Source organism: Daphnia pulicaria, chromosome 6 (genome assembly GCF_021234035.1).
Source record: "Daphnia pulicaria isolate SC F1-1A chromosome 6, SC_F0-13Bv2, whole genome shotgun sequence".
NCBI lineage: Eukaryota > Metazoa > Arthropoda > Branchiopoda > Diplostraca > Daphniidae > Daphnia > Daphnia pulicaria.
The window spans coordinates 12,686,946-12,704,367 of NC_060918.1; the positions used below are offsets into that span (position 1 = coordinate 12,686,946).

At 38.1% G+C, this 17,422-nt stretch overlaps 7 protein-coding genes across 14 annotated transcripts; 3 read left to right on the forward strand and 4 right to left on the reverse strand.

Moving 5' to 3' along the window:
* Positions 1 to 316: 316 nt before the first annotated feature.
* Positions 317 to 10,925, reverse strand: LOC124344103 (ubiquitin-like modifier-activating enzyme 1). Of its 5 annotated transcripts, none has more exons than XM_046797547.1 (8): positions 10,914 to 10,925; positions 2,925 to 4,301; positions 2,780 to 2,863; positions 2,289 to 2,708; positions 1,859 to 2,204; positions 1,660 to 1,802; positions 1,096 to 1,587; positions 317 to 1,029 (listed from the first exon to the last, which is right to left on the reverse strand). In XM_046797547.1, the coding sequence occupies exons 2-8, from the start codon at positions 4,299 to 4,301 to the stop codon at positions 703 to 705; spliced, it is 3,189 nt and encodes a 1,062-aa protein (XP_046653503.1). In that variant the 5' UTR covers positions 10,914 to 10,925; the 3' UTR covers positions 317 to 702. The 5 variants fall into 5 exon arrangements, with proteins under 5 accessions (XP_046653503.1, XP_046653502.1, XP_046653501.1 ...); XM_046797546.1 differs by having other exon boundaries at positions 2,925 to 4,321; XM_046797545.1 differs by lacking the exon at positions 10,914 to 10,925 and adding an exon at positions 4,571 to 4,700.
* Positions 4,808 to 7,413, forward strand: LOC124344123 (polynucleotide 5'-hydroxyl-kinase nol9-like). The gene is made up of 3 exons (XM_046797576.1): positions 4,808 to 4,986; positions 5,050 to 6,827; positions 6,899 to 7,413. Exons 2-3 carry the CDS (start codon positions 5,083 to 5,085, stop codon positions 7,365 to 7,367), a joined length of 2,214 nt encoding a protein of 737 aa, XP_046653532.1. The 5' UTR covers positions 4,808 to 4,986; positions 5,050 to 5,082; the 3' UTR covers positions 7,368 to 7,413.
* LOC124344218 (ras-related protein Rab-7L1-like) lies at positions 7,415 to 10,116 on the reverse strand. Of its 3 annotated transcripts, none has more exons than XM_046797729.1 (9): positions 9,862 to 10,116; positions 8,617 to 8,681; positions 8,409 to 8,544; positions 8,314 to 8,355; positions 8,145 to 8,257; positions 8,030 to 8,056; positions 7,929 to 7,960; positions 7,784 to 7,843; positions 7,415 to 7,719 (listed from the first exon to the last, which is right to left on the reverse strand). In XM_046797729.1, the coding sequence occupies exons 1-9, from the start codon at positions 9,908 to 9,910 to the stop codon at positions 7,578 to 7,580; spliced, it is 666 nt and encodes a 221-aa protein (XP_046653685.1). In that variant the 5' UTR covers positions 9,911 to 10,116; the 3' UTR covers positions 7,415 to 7,577. The 3 variants fall into 3 exon arrangements, with proteins under 3 accessions (XP_046653685.1, XP_046653684.1, XP_046653683.1); XM_046797728.1 differs by having other exon boundaries at positions 7,417 to 7,719; positions 7,784 to 7,873; positions 8,145 to 8,254; XM_046797727.1 differs by having other exon boundaries at positions 7,422 to 7,719; positions 7,784 to 7,873.
* On the forward strand, positions 8,737 to 11,602 carry LOC124344162 (ankyrin repeat and BTB/POZ domain-containing protein 1-like). Of its 2 annotated transcripts, none has more exons than XM_046797633.1 (10): positions 8,737 to 8,964; positions 9,028 to 9,090; positions 9,206 to 9,356; positions 9,424 to 9,583; positions 9,657 to 9,819; positions 10,259 to 10,470; positions 10,542 to 10,703; positions 10,798 to 10,842; positions 10,900 to 11,100; positions 11,166 to 11,602. In XM_046797633.1, exons 2-10 carry the CDS (start codon positions 9,060 to 9,062, stop codon positions 11,361 to 11,363), a joined length of 1,323 nt encoding a protein of 440 aa, XP_046653589.1. In that variant the 5' UTR covers positions 8,737 to 8,964; positions 9,028 to 9,059; the 3' UTR covers positions 11,364 to 11,602. The 2 variants fall into 2 exon arrangements, with proteins under 2 accessions (XP_046653589.1, XP_046653588.1); XM_046797632.1 differs by having other exon boundaries at positions 8,739 to 8,964; positions 9,156 to 9,356.
* On the reverse strand, positions 11,361 to 14,282 carry LOC124344142 (vacuolar protein sorting-associated protein 45-like). Its single transcript, XM_046797602.1, has 12 exons — positions 14,052 to 14,282; positions 13,793 to 13,991; positions 13,552 to 13,701; positions 13,347 to 13,483; positions 13,159 to 13,269; positions 12,954 to 13,088; positions 12,729 to 12,869; positions 12,454 to 12,668; positions 12,313 to 12,394; positions 12,133 to 12,234; positions 11,936 to 12,066; positions 11,361 to 11,866 (listed from the first exon to the last, which is right to left on the reverse strand). The coding sequence occupies exons 1-12, from the start codon at positions 14,142 to 14,144 to the stop codon at positions 11,623 to 11,625; spliced, it is 1,740 nt and encodes a 579-aa protein (XP_046653558.1). The 5' UTR covers positions 14,145 to 14,282; the 3' UTR covers positions 11,361 to 11,622.
* Positions 14,283 to 14,458: 176 nt separating this feature from the next.
* On the forward strand, positions 14,459 to 15,559 carry LOC124344230 (vacuolar protein sorting-associated protein 29-like). Its single transcript, XM_046797745.1, has 6 exons — positions 14,459 to 14,570; positions 14,646 to 14,731; positions 14,836 to 14,941; positions 15,002 to 15,240; positions 15,300 to 15,382; positions 15,448 to 15,559. The coding sequence occupies exons 1-6, from the start codon at positions 14,568 to 14,570 to the stop codon at positions 15,480 to 15,482; spliced, it is 552 nt and encodes a 183-aa protein (XP_046653701.1). The 5' UTR covers positions 14,459 to 14,567; the 3' UTR covers positions 15,483 to 15,559.
* On the reverse strand, positions 15,493 to 17,339 carry LOC124344204 (BTB/POZ domain-containing adapter for CUL3-mediated RhoA degradation protein 3-like). Its single transcript, XM_046797702.1, has 7 exons — positions 17,005 to 17,339; positions 16,858 to 16,938; positions 16,744 to 16,797; positions 16,461 to 16,604; positions 16,223 to 16,397; positions 15,953 to 16,151; positions 15,493 to 15,891 (listed from the first exon to the last, which is right to left on the reverse strand). The coding sequence occupies exons 1-7, from the start codon at positions 17,033 to 17,035 to the stop codon at positions 15,646 to 15,648; spliced, it is 930 nt and encodes a 309-aa protein (XP_046653658.1). The 5' UTR covers positions 17,036 to 17,339; the 3' UTR covers positions 15,493 to 15,645.
* Between the last annotated feature and the right edge of the window lie 83 nt (positions 17,340 to 17,422).

The following is a 17,422-nucleotide window of genomic DNA, read 5'->3' on the forward strand; positions in this document are numbered from 1 at the left end:
GCGGGATACGCCATCTAGTTTCAAGTATCAAAGTCATAATTTAATGTTTTATTTTAACAAATTTTTGCCTACGAAACGACGATTGCAAACTTTAATTTTTGTTACGATAAAACGACAATACCGTAACATCATTAAGAAGATTTTTAATTGAATAAATAATATTGAATAAATCAATGGCTGAAAGTTCTCATTGAAATGGGAACTTTCAGCCATTGATTTATCTCAATTGATTTATCATCAATCGACCCAAGTCAAAGACTTGCTAAATACGTTGATAATGGCACTTGATTAAAAAATAAAGCATTTTTATAAAGAATTTAATTTTGACGGCATGTATTAACTTCATACCAATATTCAAGGCCAGTTGTACAATCGGTAAATGGGGAAGGGTTGAAAGGGAGGTTGTTGAAAAAGTTGCAGCCATGTAGAGTAAGGATTTTTGCCCTTTGTTAATCCAATCGGTAACATTTAATACTCACTGGCACAAAGAAAGAACTCTTGGAATTGATTATAAATGACCCAGGTCAACATAACTTCCATAGAGAATTCTATTTAGAATTAAAGAAAGCAACGAACTAAGCTAATAGTCCACAACATTAGATATAGCGCAAGTGAACTGATGATTATGGTAGTAAATAACCTTGAAATCAAATTATGAACCAACCCCCAACCCGCCGCACAACGTAGAGTAATCAAATAGTTTTATTCGGTCGGGAGCACGTAACGGACGTAGGGCACTTCGACGTCTTCATCTTCAAGGTTATTACAGCATAACTCGAAGACGAGTGCTTTGACATGAGGCTCCAGTCTCTTCTTCGACACACGCTTGACAACCTCTGACATGGGGAGATCCATACGTTCGCTTCGTTTAGCTTGCGGCATAAAGAACGAATAAAGCATGCAAACACCCTGTGAAAGCATGGTGATTTTCAGCTTGTGTTCGCTTTCGAAATAATCAATAAATTGTCGGAGCGTCTTTTCACCCTCCACTTCAAAACGATCCCACAAGGTCCATTCCTTGTCGTAATACTTTAATTAAATACAAACAAAAAATTTGTTAGTTAACGAATCGATTAAAATATTTTCCAATAATACCGTTTGCTTGGGAGCAGCGATTGGTTCAGAAAAGCCAAAGAACGGAAGAGCCAAGTTGATAAACCCGTTCTTGAATGCCTCTGGATTGGTATGACCCTGTACCAACTTCAAAAGTTCGATGCAGACCAAGCCTGAAACGACGGAGGTAGTAGTAGCAATAGCTGGAATAATCTTTCCAGCAATAAGTTTGCTCTTGTGGCGATCAGCCGGTGCGATATCATAATTCTCTGCCCGCAAGTTAGAAGAGGCTACGATGAAATCCATGTGAAAGTTGGTGTCGTCATCCTTTTCAAATTCAAGGGGGAGAATGCGCAAGCCGGACAGAGAGTCCACAGATGGCAACTCCGTCTGCAGCTGGGTAAGTCTGTCTTCATCAAGCATGCCTGGGTTGTTGGCGGCAGCAGCAGCTTCCGCATCCGAAACAGCAATTCTAACTCCTGAACGTGGTACGAATTCCGGTACGACACACGATTCAACCATTTTAGTAATAGCCTATATCCGAGTCCGAGGGGATAAAAAAAACTGTAAATCAAATTATGTTTTAACTAAAAAAAGTGAACTCACCTGTACATCGCGCGACTGTGGGATGTTGTAAATTTTTGCTTTTAGATTAGCAGCCGCTACCACATAATCCAAATGGACGGGGTTAGTGATATCGAATTCCAATGGATGAGGACAGCGTTTAGGTCCCGACCAAAACGGTTGACCTGCCAAAGCAAAAAATTATATACAAAGTAAATTACACTTTATCAATAGATTTTACCAGAAGAAGTAAGTTGCTCGGGTGGAAAATTAAACAATAATTGCTTGATCTGATTGTGATATTGTTCCTGCCAATGGAGGCGAGCCCATTGCACACACTGCTCAAAATTCTTCGGACGTTCCTCAACTAGGCTGCGGTGGACGGCCTCGACTATCTCGAGTGGTTGAGATCCTGTTAGCTTTAGTGTTCTCTCCATGAATTTAGAATCAACTAAATATTGAGCAGCGCTCTCTGCTGATTGCCGGAACAACCCTTCGAACATATCCCGAGCCCATTGCAGTGTGTGTTCAATGGCATTAGGAAAATTCTTCAGCGTACAGATAGGAATTGATTTTTCCGGAGGATCCTATAAGTTTAAGAAGAAAGTTGATTAATTACAATAAACCAGAAAACTAGCATACAAGAAAAAATAAATAATCAGCTATATTACTTGAGACGAACTATATGACTCCGTTAGATGGGGGATAACAACTTGAACGTTTCCTTTGGTACCCAGAGTTCCAGATTCGAGCAAGGGCTTGTGGTAATAGACGCAGCGCCTATCCATGTAGATACGGGCATCCACGTTGTCGAGGGCATTAGCAACGCCATCCAATTTCGAAAAAAAATCGTCATCAAAGAACTGCTCCGTTTCGGGACCGACGCGATTCTCGAAGGCTGTAACGTTGGCCTGAGGGTTCATCACCTTCACGGCAGCGGCCGCCGAACTGGATTTGGGTTTCTGTACGTCATGCGACCGGAAAAGAAACTGCCTATTCAGATTGGACTTTTCAATCAAGTCCATGTCTGTTACGAAGACTTGGCCCCCTTCACCAGCACCAACTCCAATCATGGCAAAATTTTTGAGAAGCTAACAAATAGAATTTTTTTTTTAATTAATAAAATCTACAGAAAATGTATTACAAAAACTTTGATAATTACCTCACAACCGATAGCTCCAGCTCCCACAATGAAGTAACGTAGGGATCCAAGCTTTTTCTGGAATTCATTGCCAAAAACTGCCACCTGAAAATGTAAAAAAATAAAATGCATAACTGATGAAAAACAAAAATAAATATTTCAATACCTGTCCATCATATCTGGATCCAGTAAGCTTACAGTTTTCTTCGGTCAACGAATCTTGGTTATCTGGCAGACACTCGGTGGCATCGAAGTATAGCCATTGAACAATGGGAGAAAACTTTTCGCTACACGCCTTCATAACTTCTTGAGCGACAACCCCGCCGAGAGTGGCGTTTAAGGGGTTCAAATCTCCTTGACATACATGGGAGAAGGTGGCCAATAACTTTTCGTCAACTTCATCAACTTTAGATAAGCCACTTAGACCGGTGTTTAACTCTTTAGCTAAATCCACAAACTGTTGACTGTCTTTACGGCTCCAAGGAGTTGGCAATCGTCCCTCCTTCTTGACGTAGGCGTCCAATGTCCTGAATGCTAGATGGATTTGGGGGGGCCGATCAAATTTGCCGAAATCTGTCATCACGAATTCTGGTTCTTCGAGCGCGTCAGCCAACGGTTTGAAGTGGATTTGTTTGGGCATTTTCACTTGAGTAACCACTCCTCCACGTACATAGTCGCTGAAAGCGCTCGTGTCACCAATGCTAAAGGTGTATGGTCCAAGTACTTTGATCTTCTTGGGTTCGCAACCATTCAGCTCAACCATGCCCTGTACCTCCGAGAAAGTAACACAATCGCCATCTTCCAATCCGTGCCGGGTCTCATCCAAGCAAGTAACAACACTTGCTTCTTCTTTAGTCACCCCCGCAATCATAGCAGAAACGGGATTTTCTCCAGTAGTATCGATGATGGTGAAATCTTCCCCAAAGTCACAGAAGACTTGGGCAAACAGACCTTGTGTTTTGGAGACGATGAGAGCATTGCCGAAGCTACGAACGATCTCAGAAACCCGAAGTTGCTCTTCAAGACTTGAATTAGTTAAAACTACAACTCGGTATTTCTTCAAGAATTCTTTGTTCAACTCTCCTGTATAAGTTTCTACTGGGACATACTGATTGAGTTCGGCCAAGCTCTTGTGAGAAACTTCAGCTCTGTTCTTTCCCAGATCTGCTTCCGATACATAAAACTGGGAAGAAAGGTCAGAGGCTTTGCAAATTGAGTTGTCATGAAGGGTGACAGACTTCACACCTCCCAAGATGATATTCTTAGCAATTTCCACTCCAAGGCCTCCAAGACCGGAAATCAGGACATCAGAAGTAGCCATCCTCTGCATAGCTTCATGGCCCAATACATAAAGTTGTCTGGAATAAAGACCCTCATCGATGGTGTGGATGTTGCCATTTCCTGCCATTTTCGATTGCTGCTGAACTTCTTTTAAATGGTGATTGCTACCGTTACTGCTGTTCCCGTTATTTTCTTCCAACTTCCTTTTCTTTGCAGCAGGACTGGGAGACGAGGGTGACGGATCCACCTCAGCAGTGGACATCTAAAAATTAAACTCAATACCTTGGGCAACACGAGCGTCACAATGGGTGCTAACAAACCAGTTTTCTTACTTTAATATAAAAAAAAATTACGGTAAGTTTCAAACTCCGAACGATTGGAATACTCACGAAGACTATTTCAACGAAGGGAGAATTATGAACAATTACGACAAAATGCCGGCGAATTTGCACACCAGGATTGGAACGAAAGATAGCCAAACTGAAAGAATGACGAGCAAGAGAGCAACAGAAAGCCAGAGTCAGTAATTACCAGTACTTTCTATAGATGAGAAGGAATAAGGTCCGGCAACTCGAAAGTGCTGCGTGCTGCCACCTTTATGGGGAAATGGAAATGGCGGGTATCAGCTGATGCAAGTAAGTCCTTGTACCGGCAATTCCCTATTCCTACTAAAATCCAAAGTAAAAATGTCTGTAATCAACGAGTAAGGTGGCGCAATAGTCGACTTTTTTATTAGCCGATTAAATAGAGTGATGACAAAGAAAGTACGCGTAATAATAGTTACATTTCCCGCCGAAGATTTGATCGCTGAATTAAAGAGCATCTGGCAACTTGAGCGTCGACAGCTTACAGTTTTACACGTGCTTGGATTGAAAATTCGGCTGCTTAAAAATACTGTAAAAATCTGCAATTTTTAAAAATAAAATTTAACAATAGGATCTAATCAGGTATAATTGAATATTATTAAAATAGCTTACTAAAATAAAACTCAAACCAAAATTTCCTTGAAGGTTCATTGAAGCCTCCACGAAGATTTGACAAATATGAAGAAACTCTCAACCAAAAAAACGAAGACTGCTTCTTCTTCAAGAAAAAGCAACACAAACGATAGTTCTGACTCAACAAATATGGCAGAGAAAAAATTGTCATTTGTCAGTCATTTGCTTTCAGCCAAAAGTGTCTATGATTCCTTAAAAAATGGACAGACCAAACCAACTTCGAAAAGATCAAAACTTAAAAAAAAAACTTCACGAAAGAACAAAACATCATCCAAATTAAATGTAGACAACAGTTCAACCATTAATCAAAGTGTGTCGGTGACTGGCATTGGTGCCTTAAAACTTAAATTAAAGGAGAGCAACATTTCTGATGAAGATAATTCATTCCAATCCTCTCCCAATGAGGATGATTCTTTTTTAACAGCAGAAAAAGAAGGTATTGAAGAAACCTTTGCTATGGATGAGGAATCAAGTTCTTTGCAAGCAGTCTACCAAACTCTGGATACATTTGATTTCCTTCTAATTAATCCCAATGAAGTTCTAGCATTCATCCCATTTCAGACATGTTTTTACTTCAAAGGACGTCTTAGTTTGACATGTCTTAGTGGGATTGCCGAGATGCAAGGCTTTTCTATTGAGCAGAATTTAAGTAAAACATACCATGTTTTTTCTCCTAGAGGATACAGTCTGCAGTGCATCCGTTCAGTCGGAAAAAGCAATACGTCTTTTAATGCAAGCCGCGCTCACGCTCTCTTGAAGTCTGCTGGGTTGACGTGTGAAGAAAATCTTTTGAAGAAAAAGAGCTCTGAAAATGTCTTGCTTATTTTGCGTTCCCTTAACTTTGGAATGATTGATTACATCAGCCGTATTTTCCCCATCAACATCCTCAAGAAAGAAGAGTGCGTTCCTCCAGAATCTAATTATTGGAGAGATGAAAATCGCAACCTATTTGGCAAACTTTGTAACCAACTTGACACGAGTATTGTTCTACGCGGAAGCATTTTCAGCGCCAGATTCTATTTACAACCAGATGTCTGGGCAGAGTATGCACAACAATTAATGGATAAATATCAAAAAAAGGAGACTGTTAGAGTAATGTTGCTCGGTGGAAAAGGAGTGGGGAAATCAACTCTACTTCGTTACTTGGTCAATCAACTCATCCAAAAGTGTGGAACCGTTTTGGTGGTGGACTTTGATCCTGGTCAGCCAGAATTTTTTCCTGCGGGATGCGTAACAGCATCTTTAGTCTCTGAACCGTTGCTTGGTCCAAATTTTACCCACATTCAACAGCCACTTTTCTCATACTTCGTCGGGGATGCAGATATTATCGGTTGTCCGGAACGCTATGTTCGGTCATGCCGGCAACTTCTTATCGACTGCAAGCTTAAATTTGCCTTGGAAAATGTTCCAACACTAATCAATACCATGGGATTCACTAGCGGAATTGGTTTGGATGTAACATTAGACTTGATTCGTCTTACCCAGCCACACCAACTTCTTCAAATTAGCAGCCGCTCACTTCGTCGCAATTTCCCTGCAATGCTCGAACGTGATTATGTTGCACAACACCAACGCGGCTGGCTAACCGATGCTGCTGAGTGGTCAGAAAAATTACCCAATTACGAGCTACAAGCAATCTATTCATCGGCGGAACTATCAGAGAAAAGTTTAGAAGAATGGGGTTTTCGTGCATCGGAATTGCGGCAAATTGGACTAATGTCCTATTTCAGCCAACTATCTAACAGCGCTCGTTGGTCGTTAATGGATTCTGTACCCTACTGCATTTCATGGTAATAATGATTTCCCAATCAATATTATTGTATTCAAGAATAATTGTGTTAATTAAAATTTCTATTTCAAGGCAAGATTTGGCCGTTTGCATCTGCCATGAATCTGTTCCACCTGCTTTGACAATGGCCGCTCTCAACGCTTCGCTGGTTGCTCTTTGCATTTTGGACAACGATGCCGCTGCTTCTGTTCCATATTACCAGGCTGCTGACGGAAAATACCCCAAAATTTTGCGAGAGTTACCTTTGATGCCTTGTCTGGGCTACGGTATTATCAGAGGAATCGACCTTGCAAGAGGCCGTGTCTACTTGATCAGCCCAGAACCAGCGGAGCGACTTGCACATGTCAACTGTTTAGTGATGGGAGGAGTACGAGTTCCAGAAAGTCTACTACTCGATGCACCTTTATCGGTCAACCAAGATGAAGAATGTGTCACGAAACTACGAGTCCCATACGGGACTTTTGGTCCTTCTGTTGCTCAGCCAGCATGTCGACCCTATCGCAAGTACAATCCCGTCTTTACTTTGCGCAATGTTGTGTAATATGTGTGATGGTCAAGTAAAACTAGAAGTTGTGTGGCGATGAGAATAATTTTGTTTTCATTTGATTTGATCGTAAGTTAGAAATAACAGACACTTTTATTTATATAAAAGTGCTATTCGCGCTATTATTAGAATGAATTGATTTTCAACACAAGAATAACAGGGTCAGCACATGAAAATGAACTTATAAATATTAATGTAGATTCACGGTCAGCAGCCGCAAGAAGAAGTTTCCTTTCTAGCAATTACACCGTTGCTTTCTTCGATTGTTCGTTTACTAAGCTTTAGGGACGGCCCAAAAATGTCGGTCGTTTGGAAGCGGTTATACTTCATCATTATTTCGATCAGGAACCTAATTTTAAATGTAGGGCAGTAATTGAGAGCAGTTTGTAATAAACATTACCGTTTTGACTCACCTCATGCAGTCACCAACCATCAGGTCATCTTTTGCTGATGTTTCTGTCCAACCAATGAAGCTGTGCTCCCGACAAAGAGTTTCAATCTCCCTAATTTGGATCTTCTAAATTATTAATTATTATTTGCATTAGAACGGATTCTCACCATTGATCCACCTCCCTTTGCCGCAAATCACACTGTAAAATAGATGCGGCCGGTTAGTTAAATATCTACGCTTAAATTGGACTGCACCAGAAACAACTTACTTTGTTGGCTAATAACATACACGGAACCTGGTAGTAAAACAGACAGTAAAAAATTAGTAATTTTAGTATTTCAGTAATTTTAGAAAAAAACAAAAATAGAAAAACAGTAACATACCGGGGCACCATCTTCCAAGACACATTTCGAGTCGACGTCTTTCTTCCATTTCACGGCGTTTTCAAATGAGTTTCGACTTGTCAAATCGAACATAATGATGCAGCCTTGAGCTTCTGAAAGTGAAGGTTTTTAATGCAACACAATTTATAGACTTACAAATAAACGAAACCTTTGTAATATACACGTGTCATCCATGTAAATCTTTCCTGACCTGTGAAACAAATGTTATTTATTGTTGGATTAAAGAAAAGGGAATAATATTACCTGCAATATCCCAAAGTTGCAACTTGATGGTCTGGTTTTCTGACCATCTGACAATTTTCAAAGCAAAATCTACGCCTATCGTAGCTTTATAATCCCCGCGAAAGGCATTTTGAACATACCGGCGAATAAAGGATGTCTTCCCAGAAAAAAAATAGAAAAAAAAATAAAGAAAAAGTGAAGAGGGAAGTCCGTTTTTCTCGAACTTTACCTTCCCAACTCCGGGGTCGCCGATTATAATCACTTTGAACAATTTCTCGGTCGCCCTGTTATATTCTAATTTTTGAAAAAGTTCATAATTAGTGAAATATAGAAAACTTGATAATTTTAGAGGTTAGAGCGTCGAATCAAATATTCAAATTCATTTGTGGGAAACTGCAGGTCACCATGGAAACTGCAGGTCTGCAGCTACAGACGATGTTTACTTTAGTCGGCACGTGAAAACTGACAACTGATTTGTAACTATAATACTTCTTAAAAACATATCTTCTTATCGGTATTACATGGATCTACGTGAACTATTCCTCAGTTGTCGATCCGGAAATTTGAAAAGAATTAAGTATACTTTCAATGGATACTTCTAAAACGGTATCAAGCCAGCTTCAACAATTACTTGTTACAGGTACCTAGTAGAACAGAAGGAAGTTGATCTAAATGTTCGAGACAGATGGGATAGCACGCCGCTGTAAGTTGACATTATTTCAAATCCCCTTAAATAATCTAAGCTAATCCCTTGAATTTGAAAACAAGGTACTATGCATGTTTATGTGGTCATGTTGAGCTAGCAGAATATCTATTAGATCATGGAGCACTATGTGAAGCACAAACATTTGATGGAGAACGCATCCTCTATGGTGCATTGACAAATGAAATACGGAACAAGTTGAGGAACTATAAAGTCCTTTCATCCCGAGTTGTAGTGCGTGATGAATATGAAGAGTTTTTGAGGAAGTAAGATAACAGAAACTTAAAATACTCTACCACTTAATGAGATCTGTTACTATTTAAAAAAATTAAGATTGCTTGATCTGGGAGAGCTTAGTGACTTCAGCTTCAACATTCAAGGGGAATCAATTGCTATTCACCGTTTTATTTTAGCTGCTAGATCCCCATATTTCTGGGAAGCTTTCAAGGGAAAATGGAGTTCTAAAAGAACTGTCAAGCTTCAAAATAAATTGGTATGTAGATTTTACAGGAAACAATATTACATTGCGTGATTAACTCTAATTGCACATTAAATGTAATTAATAGGTTGATCTGACTGCTTTCAAATCAATTATTCAATACTTGTATAGTGGACGCCTTAATACACTCCTAGACGAAGTAGACGAATGCATGCGTTTAGCTATGCAGTGTCGTCTTCCATCTTTAAAGGATCGTTTAGAAGAAGCCAGAAAGCGGTCAATAGCATTCGGTAAATTACCTATTAGTTAAATTGTGTGACTTTTAAATTCACCTGTTAAAAGTTTCCGATCGGGCGGTTTAGCAGCCGTTATTTGCGCCATCTTCTATCTGTATGAAAGTGAAAGCACAGAACTCGCAGACATATTGTCAATGAGTTCGTAAGCGACCCTATTCATAAGCCGATTAACTCTACCTGGCTGCATGAGACGTGCCGTCGTTCTATGTTATTTCATTCTGTTCTTTTATACAAAAAATTCCTTGTTGGACTCTTCATTGTTTCACGTTAGCTTTGCCATACAAGTGCTGCAATAGCGTTCTCATGTTGAGAGTAAGAAGCAAAGCCATAGAAACGCCGCTATGTTTTATATAGTTTTAAAAGCATCTTTAAGCTTAAAACTGAACATGTTAAAATACGAGGGCTTATCGGTGCAAATAATATATTTTATTAGCCGAGACCAAACCGGGAACAAAGATCAAAGTCCTCACACTTGAGTCGAAAGAATTTCTAGAAGAGGTGCAACGTGATTTGAGTCAGTTGGCCAAGCAAGCGATGCCATCTGAACTAAATGTTAACCATTCATTTACTGAAATTCCTTCACCACTACTCAATCTGGTTGACGTTTGCTTCGTCGTTGATGATCATCAATTCCTATGCCATAAAGTTAGTACTTGTTTGAGTATTAGGAGTTCGTATGTTTTCCAATGTATTGAAGGAATTGAATTTCATTGCAGGCTGCTTTTGTTGGGCGGAGCGAGTACTTCAGAGCTTTGTTTCGGGATCATTTTCGAGAAACTTCGCGCACTGGCGTTTGCGACAAAGCGATCAAGCAAAAAGAGGGGATGGAAGGAAGGTCAGAAATAGACCTTATGACCCTACGTGACGTAACACCAGAGGTAAAGTTTTACAAAACATTCCATGTTATATTGGCCCAACAATATTTAAAAAACAAAATGAAGGTAAAAAATTTTAAGCCATATTATTTAACAGGTGTTTGCGCAAGTGGTCTCATACGTTTACTCTAACTGTGTTCAGGTATTATCATACTTTAAATTTTTTTAATATAAGTAAAAAACACCGGGATTGCACCAGCTCTCCGCCGAAACTGTCTATGAACTACTCAACATAGGCGAGTTATATTTGATGCCGGGCTTGAAGAAACTCTGCGCAAATTTTTTGATAAGCGCAATCGATTCTGAAAGTGTCATCAGCCTTATAAAAGTATCTCGGACTTTCAATCTACCTCGAATCGAAGTCTTCTGTAATGAATTCATAGCTAAGAATGTCGAGGAAGTAAGTTTGTTTCCGTTCCTTACCATTTCTGGCATTTACGCTATCTAAGGAAATTTCCTTTACAGATAGTAGATTCAGAACATTTTCATCAACTTATTATTGACGATGCCTATGAAGTAAAAGGCCGTCAAGAAATGGATTCAATTGCGATCATCGATGATGTGCGTTATCACATTGATTTGTTGCATCAAAACTCGCATGAAGCACACGAAAAACATAAGATGATTGATCGGCTGTTAACAAATTTAAATCTAGAAGCATAAAATGCGTTTTCTCTTTAATGTTAATTTAACTTCTTTAACTGATGGTTTTCGAAAGACTTAACTAGTACAGTTCAATTAAATTTCAACACATATAGCAATTAAACATTAATTGGGTGCAATTAGGGAAAACATCGTTTTTACATTCAGCTGAACAATGGCATGTGCTCATGGAAAATAAAACAAATAATATAATCGACTTCTTTGATAGCTTTTGGTTCATACCGTATGATAAATTTAATGAAAAAAAAATCTCAATAGCTCAAGTTAACTTAGGATGGCGACCAGAACCTGATGAGGCTGAATTTTGAGGATACTTTAGGGATGTGCCTGAGGCTGAATATCTAACGGCTGCTTCCACATCCGTCATAAACGACTGACTATTATGAATTAGGGTTCCTCCAAGAACGATCCGAATACCGGTATTGGCTCGACAGAACTGATGCACGGCGAACGACTCTTCGTGAGTCACTCCGCCTACCATAAAGATGATAACATCTTGGATTCTGTTCCCGAATTCAGGAATTAATAACACGTTAATATTTCATAAAAGGAGAATTTCAAATAAGTACAACCTTCCAGCAGTAGATTCGCCTCCAGCAGCAGGAAAGGCGTCTTCGGATAAACGTCCTTTAACTATATTGTCCATTATGTCCTTCAAGACAGGTGAGTGTTGAGTGAATACATTTTCGACACCCTTTAAACCCTTTAAACAATCAAATTTATTAGCAACTACTAAAAATAAAACACGATAACGTACAAATTGCCATACCTTAAAAATTTTTTCAGTGATTTTGGTTACATCCTTTGTAGTAAGAAAGCTCGAACTGACAGTTTCACCAGAATTGCTGTAGCGAAGCATGTCGTCCACAGACTATTTTATAAAGAATTTTTTAAGCCGATGTTGAATTTAAAATTACCATTGCGTAATATGAGAAAAAAAAAATGTTACGTCAATTAATCGGTCAGGTGTTCCTCGACGTCGAAGCAATTCTACAAGGCCTAAAATATCCTTATTTGGGTGCTTATTATATCTAAATCAGCAAAAATCGAGTGATTAAGATGGAAAATACCCCCTTCCTCTAGTTTATACCGAATAGCATAAAGAAACACAAGCCGGGAAGCATCAATATCTCGGATTTGATCAGTAGCCAATAAGCGACGAATTTTTGTGAGTGACTGCGAGTGTTCCTCTTGACAAGAAAGTTCTTGTTCGGCTTCCGAAATTTCTAAAAGATTATGTTGGGTCACCACTCGGGAAAGTTCGCCTACTAAAGTCACGTGCTTCGTGACTGCTCCTGACATTTTCTAAATAAAAATAAAAATAAAATAAATAAATAAATAAAAAGTTTTGCGTTTCAATACAACCTTGAACTGAGGATAGTTTTCCACAAACGCTTTCATATCAGCTATGCTTTCCACTTTTTGATGACTTTTAGCTTTTGCTTGGAATTCGTCCATCAATGACTTAATAGTCTGGCCAATATCTCCAAAGTTCAGGTACATGTTCTACCATGATAAAAAGTCGTTTTTTTTTAAGTAACGGTAATAATCACAAACGTGAAATGTGGTTTTGACAAGAATATTTCTCACATTTGCGTAAAATTCATCCTGTTCTGCAGAGAGTAAGACTTCGCTCATGTCTTTTGGCGCACCAGGAACACCAACTAAACTAACTCTGTTGTTTTTTATCGTCAGTAATTCGTGCACCATAGCTTGATATGTCCACTGGATAAAAATCAATTATGCTGTGATTAGACATTAATAGATTACACTTCCCTTTTTATTCTTGGCAGACCTGATTAAGCAAGGGTGTAATTGGATCACATCGTCGATCCAAAATTAATAAGAGCGGCACGCTTTCTCCTCTTTGGAAATGAAACAAAGAAGACTCTTTTAACACTGTGTCCTAAACAAGTGAATATTAAAAGAGTAATTACCAATGAACGAAGAAATTAAAAGAAAAAAAAAACTAGTTTTACTAACACGTATGCTTTCAGCAAGACGGCGAGCCAGAGGAGAGAAGTGCTGGTATCGGATGATTGGATTTTTCTTCAAGCTTAATAACACGCTTAAAACACCTTGAACAGACCTCTGTAAGCTATTGGGGTTCCACTCCATTCCTGCAAGATTTTTTTGTGTAATTAAGCATCAATTGTTGTCTAAAATAAAGAATTGAAAATGTGCCAACCATGTATAGGTTTCTCCAAATTCAATGAAAATAAGTGAGGTCCAATAGCAAAAAAATCAGCATAAAATTCTTGAATTTCTCTGACAACTTCCTGTTCATCTGATTCTGCCAAAACTTTAATAGCTGCCTTGGAAATTATCCCACTAAAATCTAGAATATTGATACATGAGAGAGTTTAGTTTGTAAATAATTCACATTGTGGAAATCAAGTTTTAGCAGATTTTAACAGATTTATAATCACATATGTAGTAGACTCCATATCGTGGAGATTTCAATTCAGTTGCCAGGAGTTGCACATTCTCCTGAGAAGGTCTTAAGAAGACAACACATTTCAGATGTTTCATTATTGGTCCATGTCCAGATTTGTCGATTTGCTCAAAGAGGTAAACCTCTTTTTGTAATATTTCTGACTGTGCATATGCAACACTCACAACTCCAATCTGTGAAATTGAAACTTCATAAAGTAGTACTGTTTCATATACTGAATCTAGTATATTTACCGTTTCTCTGTCCATTAATAATACTTTCATTCCCGGACCACTATCCTGTATCATTTTACTGATGTACATGCGCACAGCTAACAATACATTCATTTTAAAATTGAAATCTTGAAGCGATACCAAATCTCGAAAGTTAGAATTGATCACAGCAAAAAAATGTACACTGAAAACCAACCAAGTGACAGTCAGTTCCTCTTAGACGAGAATGTCAATTCTCATTCTCATCACAAACACAGAGACACAAACCGTACGACGCCTAGTGGCAGACAACAGAAGTAGTAATTACATAATAAATTCGAATACGTGTTAAAGACGACAATTAAAGATAAAAAAATGCACTTCCGATCCAAGAAGATTACATTTTAAATTAAAAATTGTATTTTGTATCAAAATATTGAATTAAAATGTTAATTTGTTCTTCTGTCGGGTGCCGCCCCCTTTAAAATGTTGTCTGCTTCTGTAAAGCAGCTAAGGCCTATGTGAGCTGTCAAAACTAAAAAAAACTGTTAACTGAAAATGGTATGTTGTTGATTGAATTCTCGTTTAAGTAAATAACTGATTGTGTAAGTTTATGCAAGACAATTTACATTACAGTTAGTCCTGGTGTTGGGAGACCTTCATGTTCCAAACAGATGCAATGCATTACCAGCGAAATTTAAAAAACTACTCGTTCCTGGTCGGTAAGTAAAAAAAAATAAATAACAAATAATAACGCTGAATGCACGTCTGAATCATAAATTCACTGTATATTTAAAATAATGAAACGTAATGTTTCCATTTTCAGCATTCATCACATACTCTGCACAGGAAACTTGTGTTCCAAAGAAACTTTGGACTACTTGAAAACTCTGGCTAGTGATGTGCACATAGTTCGAGGTGACTTTGACAAGGTAGATAATCTAACATCCTGCTTTTGGTAATTCTCTACTACTAATTCTTTTATATTTAAGATTTCTAGCACTTATCCTGAACAAAAGGTGGTAACTGTGGGCCAGTTTAAAATTGGTTTAGCACATGGCCACCAAATTGTACCTTGGGGTGATCCAGAATCATTGGCATCACTTCAGAGGCAGTTGGGAGTTGACATTTTGATTACAGGACATACACATAAATTTGAGGCTTATGAACATGATGGAAAATTCTTCATAAATCCAGGCTCAGCAACTGGTGCATACAATCCCATTAACAAGTAAAGATTTTATTTTCCTCAGAGAGATATAAATTTTTAATTATTAAATGAAATTTTAGATTTGTCATTCCTTCCTTTGTCCTAATGGATATACAAAGTTCTACAGTTGTAACTTATGTCTATCAGCTAGTTGATGATGAAGGTAAATAATTCTTAAAATTTTCATGAAAATCATAATTTTTAATACGTTTTGTTTTTTAAATGTAGTTAAGGTAGAGCGAATTGAATATAAGAAAAACTGAATGTTGTCCTAATTTTTTACACGTGGTGTATTTTTGCGTGGCATTCCTTATAGTAATACAAACAATAAAACAATCAATCATTGAACAAACCCAGGGAGACTAGGTGATATATAGTATTTAATACGAACGAGTGATCAATTTTGTAACATTCAACGAAACTAATCTAAGAGAGACGCAACCTAGCAAGACCAGCGCTGACAACTCGTCGTGTGCTGGTAGCCGCCGTTTCTTCTTCCTCGTCACTCGCATGCGAAACAGCTCCACCTGCATTTCCACTAGCAGCAAGAGCCGCAGCTGCACCTTTTGCCGTTGAAGTCGCTTGCATTAGGTCAGCATCTGGTCCGGGGCGATGTTCGTACAACAAAATGTTCAGAGTTTCTTCGTAAATTCTTGCTTCCGGAAATTCAACCTAAAGCAGTGGTGAATATAAGGAAATGGGTACAGAGGGGTCAAATAAAAAAACTGTGTACCTTGGTATGTTTTTTATCTGTAGCATAAACAATGCTTGTGCAGCAAACTTCAGCCACTTTTTTCCCATGACCAAAAAAACTCCACAAACAGATTTCTTGAGATCCGATTACGTCTTTTAAGAAAAGAACCCGTCCACTGAATCTCAAACTTAACTTATCAAAGAGTTCTAGGTTTTTGAGCAAATTGTCATCGGAAGCGCTGAACCGGAAGAAAAACAATTTTCAATTTTATTTCAAACAATGTACTTATCTATTTCTTCTTTGTGTTACCTAGTATAAGAGTACTTATTGTTGTGACGGTTGATGAGCAATTTCACCACTGGTTTTGCTGAAGTCGAAATCAACATTTGTTCTTCGCGAGCTGAAGTTACTAACGGAACCCGGCAAGCAGGTTCCACATCTCGCTCTCGCTCTCTTCGCTTCAGTGCATTCTCACATGCATTCACTTTGAAGGGAAAGAAAATCTATTAAAATTAGCATTTTCATAAAATAAATCAACTAATAATACCTAGCTCAGCTACACAATAATATTTGGCTTCAGCCAATAATTCAGCAGTTTCTCTAGGACTTTCAGGAAGAGGAGCACTTCCATCTCTTAAGAAATTCAGGATTATACCAAAATGTTTGCCACATCTGTCAATCAAAATCCAACCTAGAATAGAATGGCATTGTGGTAAGATCACTATTAGTAATGAAAATAGAAATTACACCAGGCAACTTCAAAACTCCATTGTCAATCACTGAAGAAACCAGGTAAATGGTACAACTTGACTAAATAATGAAATATTTACCTTCTGAATCTGTGAGTACTTCCATGCGCCCACTAAACATTGCCCGCAACATAGCTAAGAAAAACATTTTAGTTAACACAGAAAATTTGGAATTCCAATTAAAGAATATTTTACTATCATGTTTTGTCAATGTTCCTATAGTGGTGTAGTGAAGAGATCCACCTACATTCAACTTAACATACTGGGATGGACTACCTAGAATTAAGAAAACCAAAAATAAAATGTTGTCCTTCAAAAGCCAAAATAATAAAAACAATATACCTTTGATAACAGTACGATGATCCCCTGACATTTCAACAACCTTGCTTTTTTCAAGCTCCTCTGAACTAGGGACGTCAGCCAGTTCTAGTTTGATATGATGACTAGTTGACGAAAAACGGTAATTTCTTTCAATTCAAATTTTAAAACAAAAATTCAAGTATATAGTAGGAACCGCAGTTATACAGCAAAAATGCAAAACACAAGATATTAGATATCCAACGTGATTCACAAACAAATTTGTTACACTATACTAACACATGAGAGTTAAATGGGAGGGTGGGCCGGCCATCAATGATAAATTTACAGGCGAGGCCGCCAGGGTAACCACACACTATCCAATCTATATAGTGGTACATAGCGCCATCTAAGAACAAGAAATTGTCTTTAAATTACGAACAAAAAAATTAGGTAAAAAATA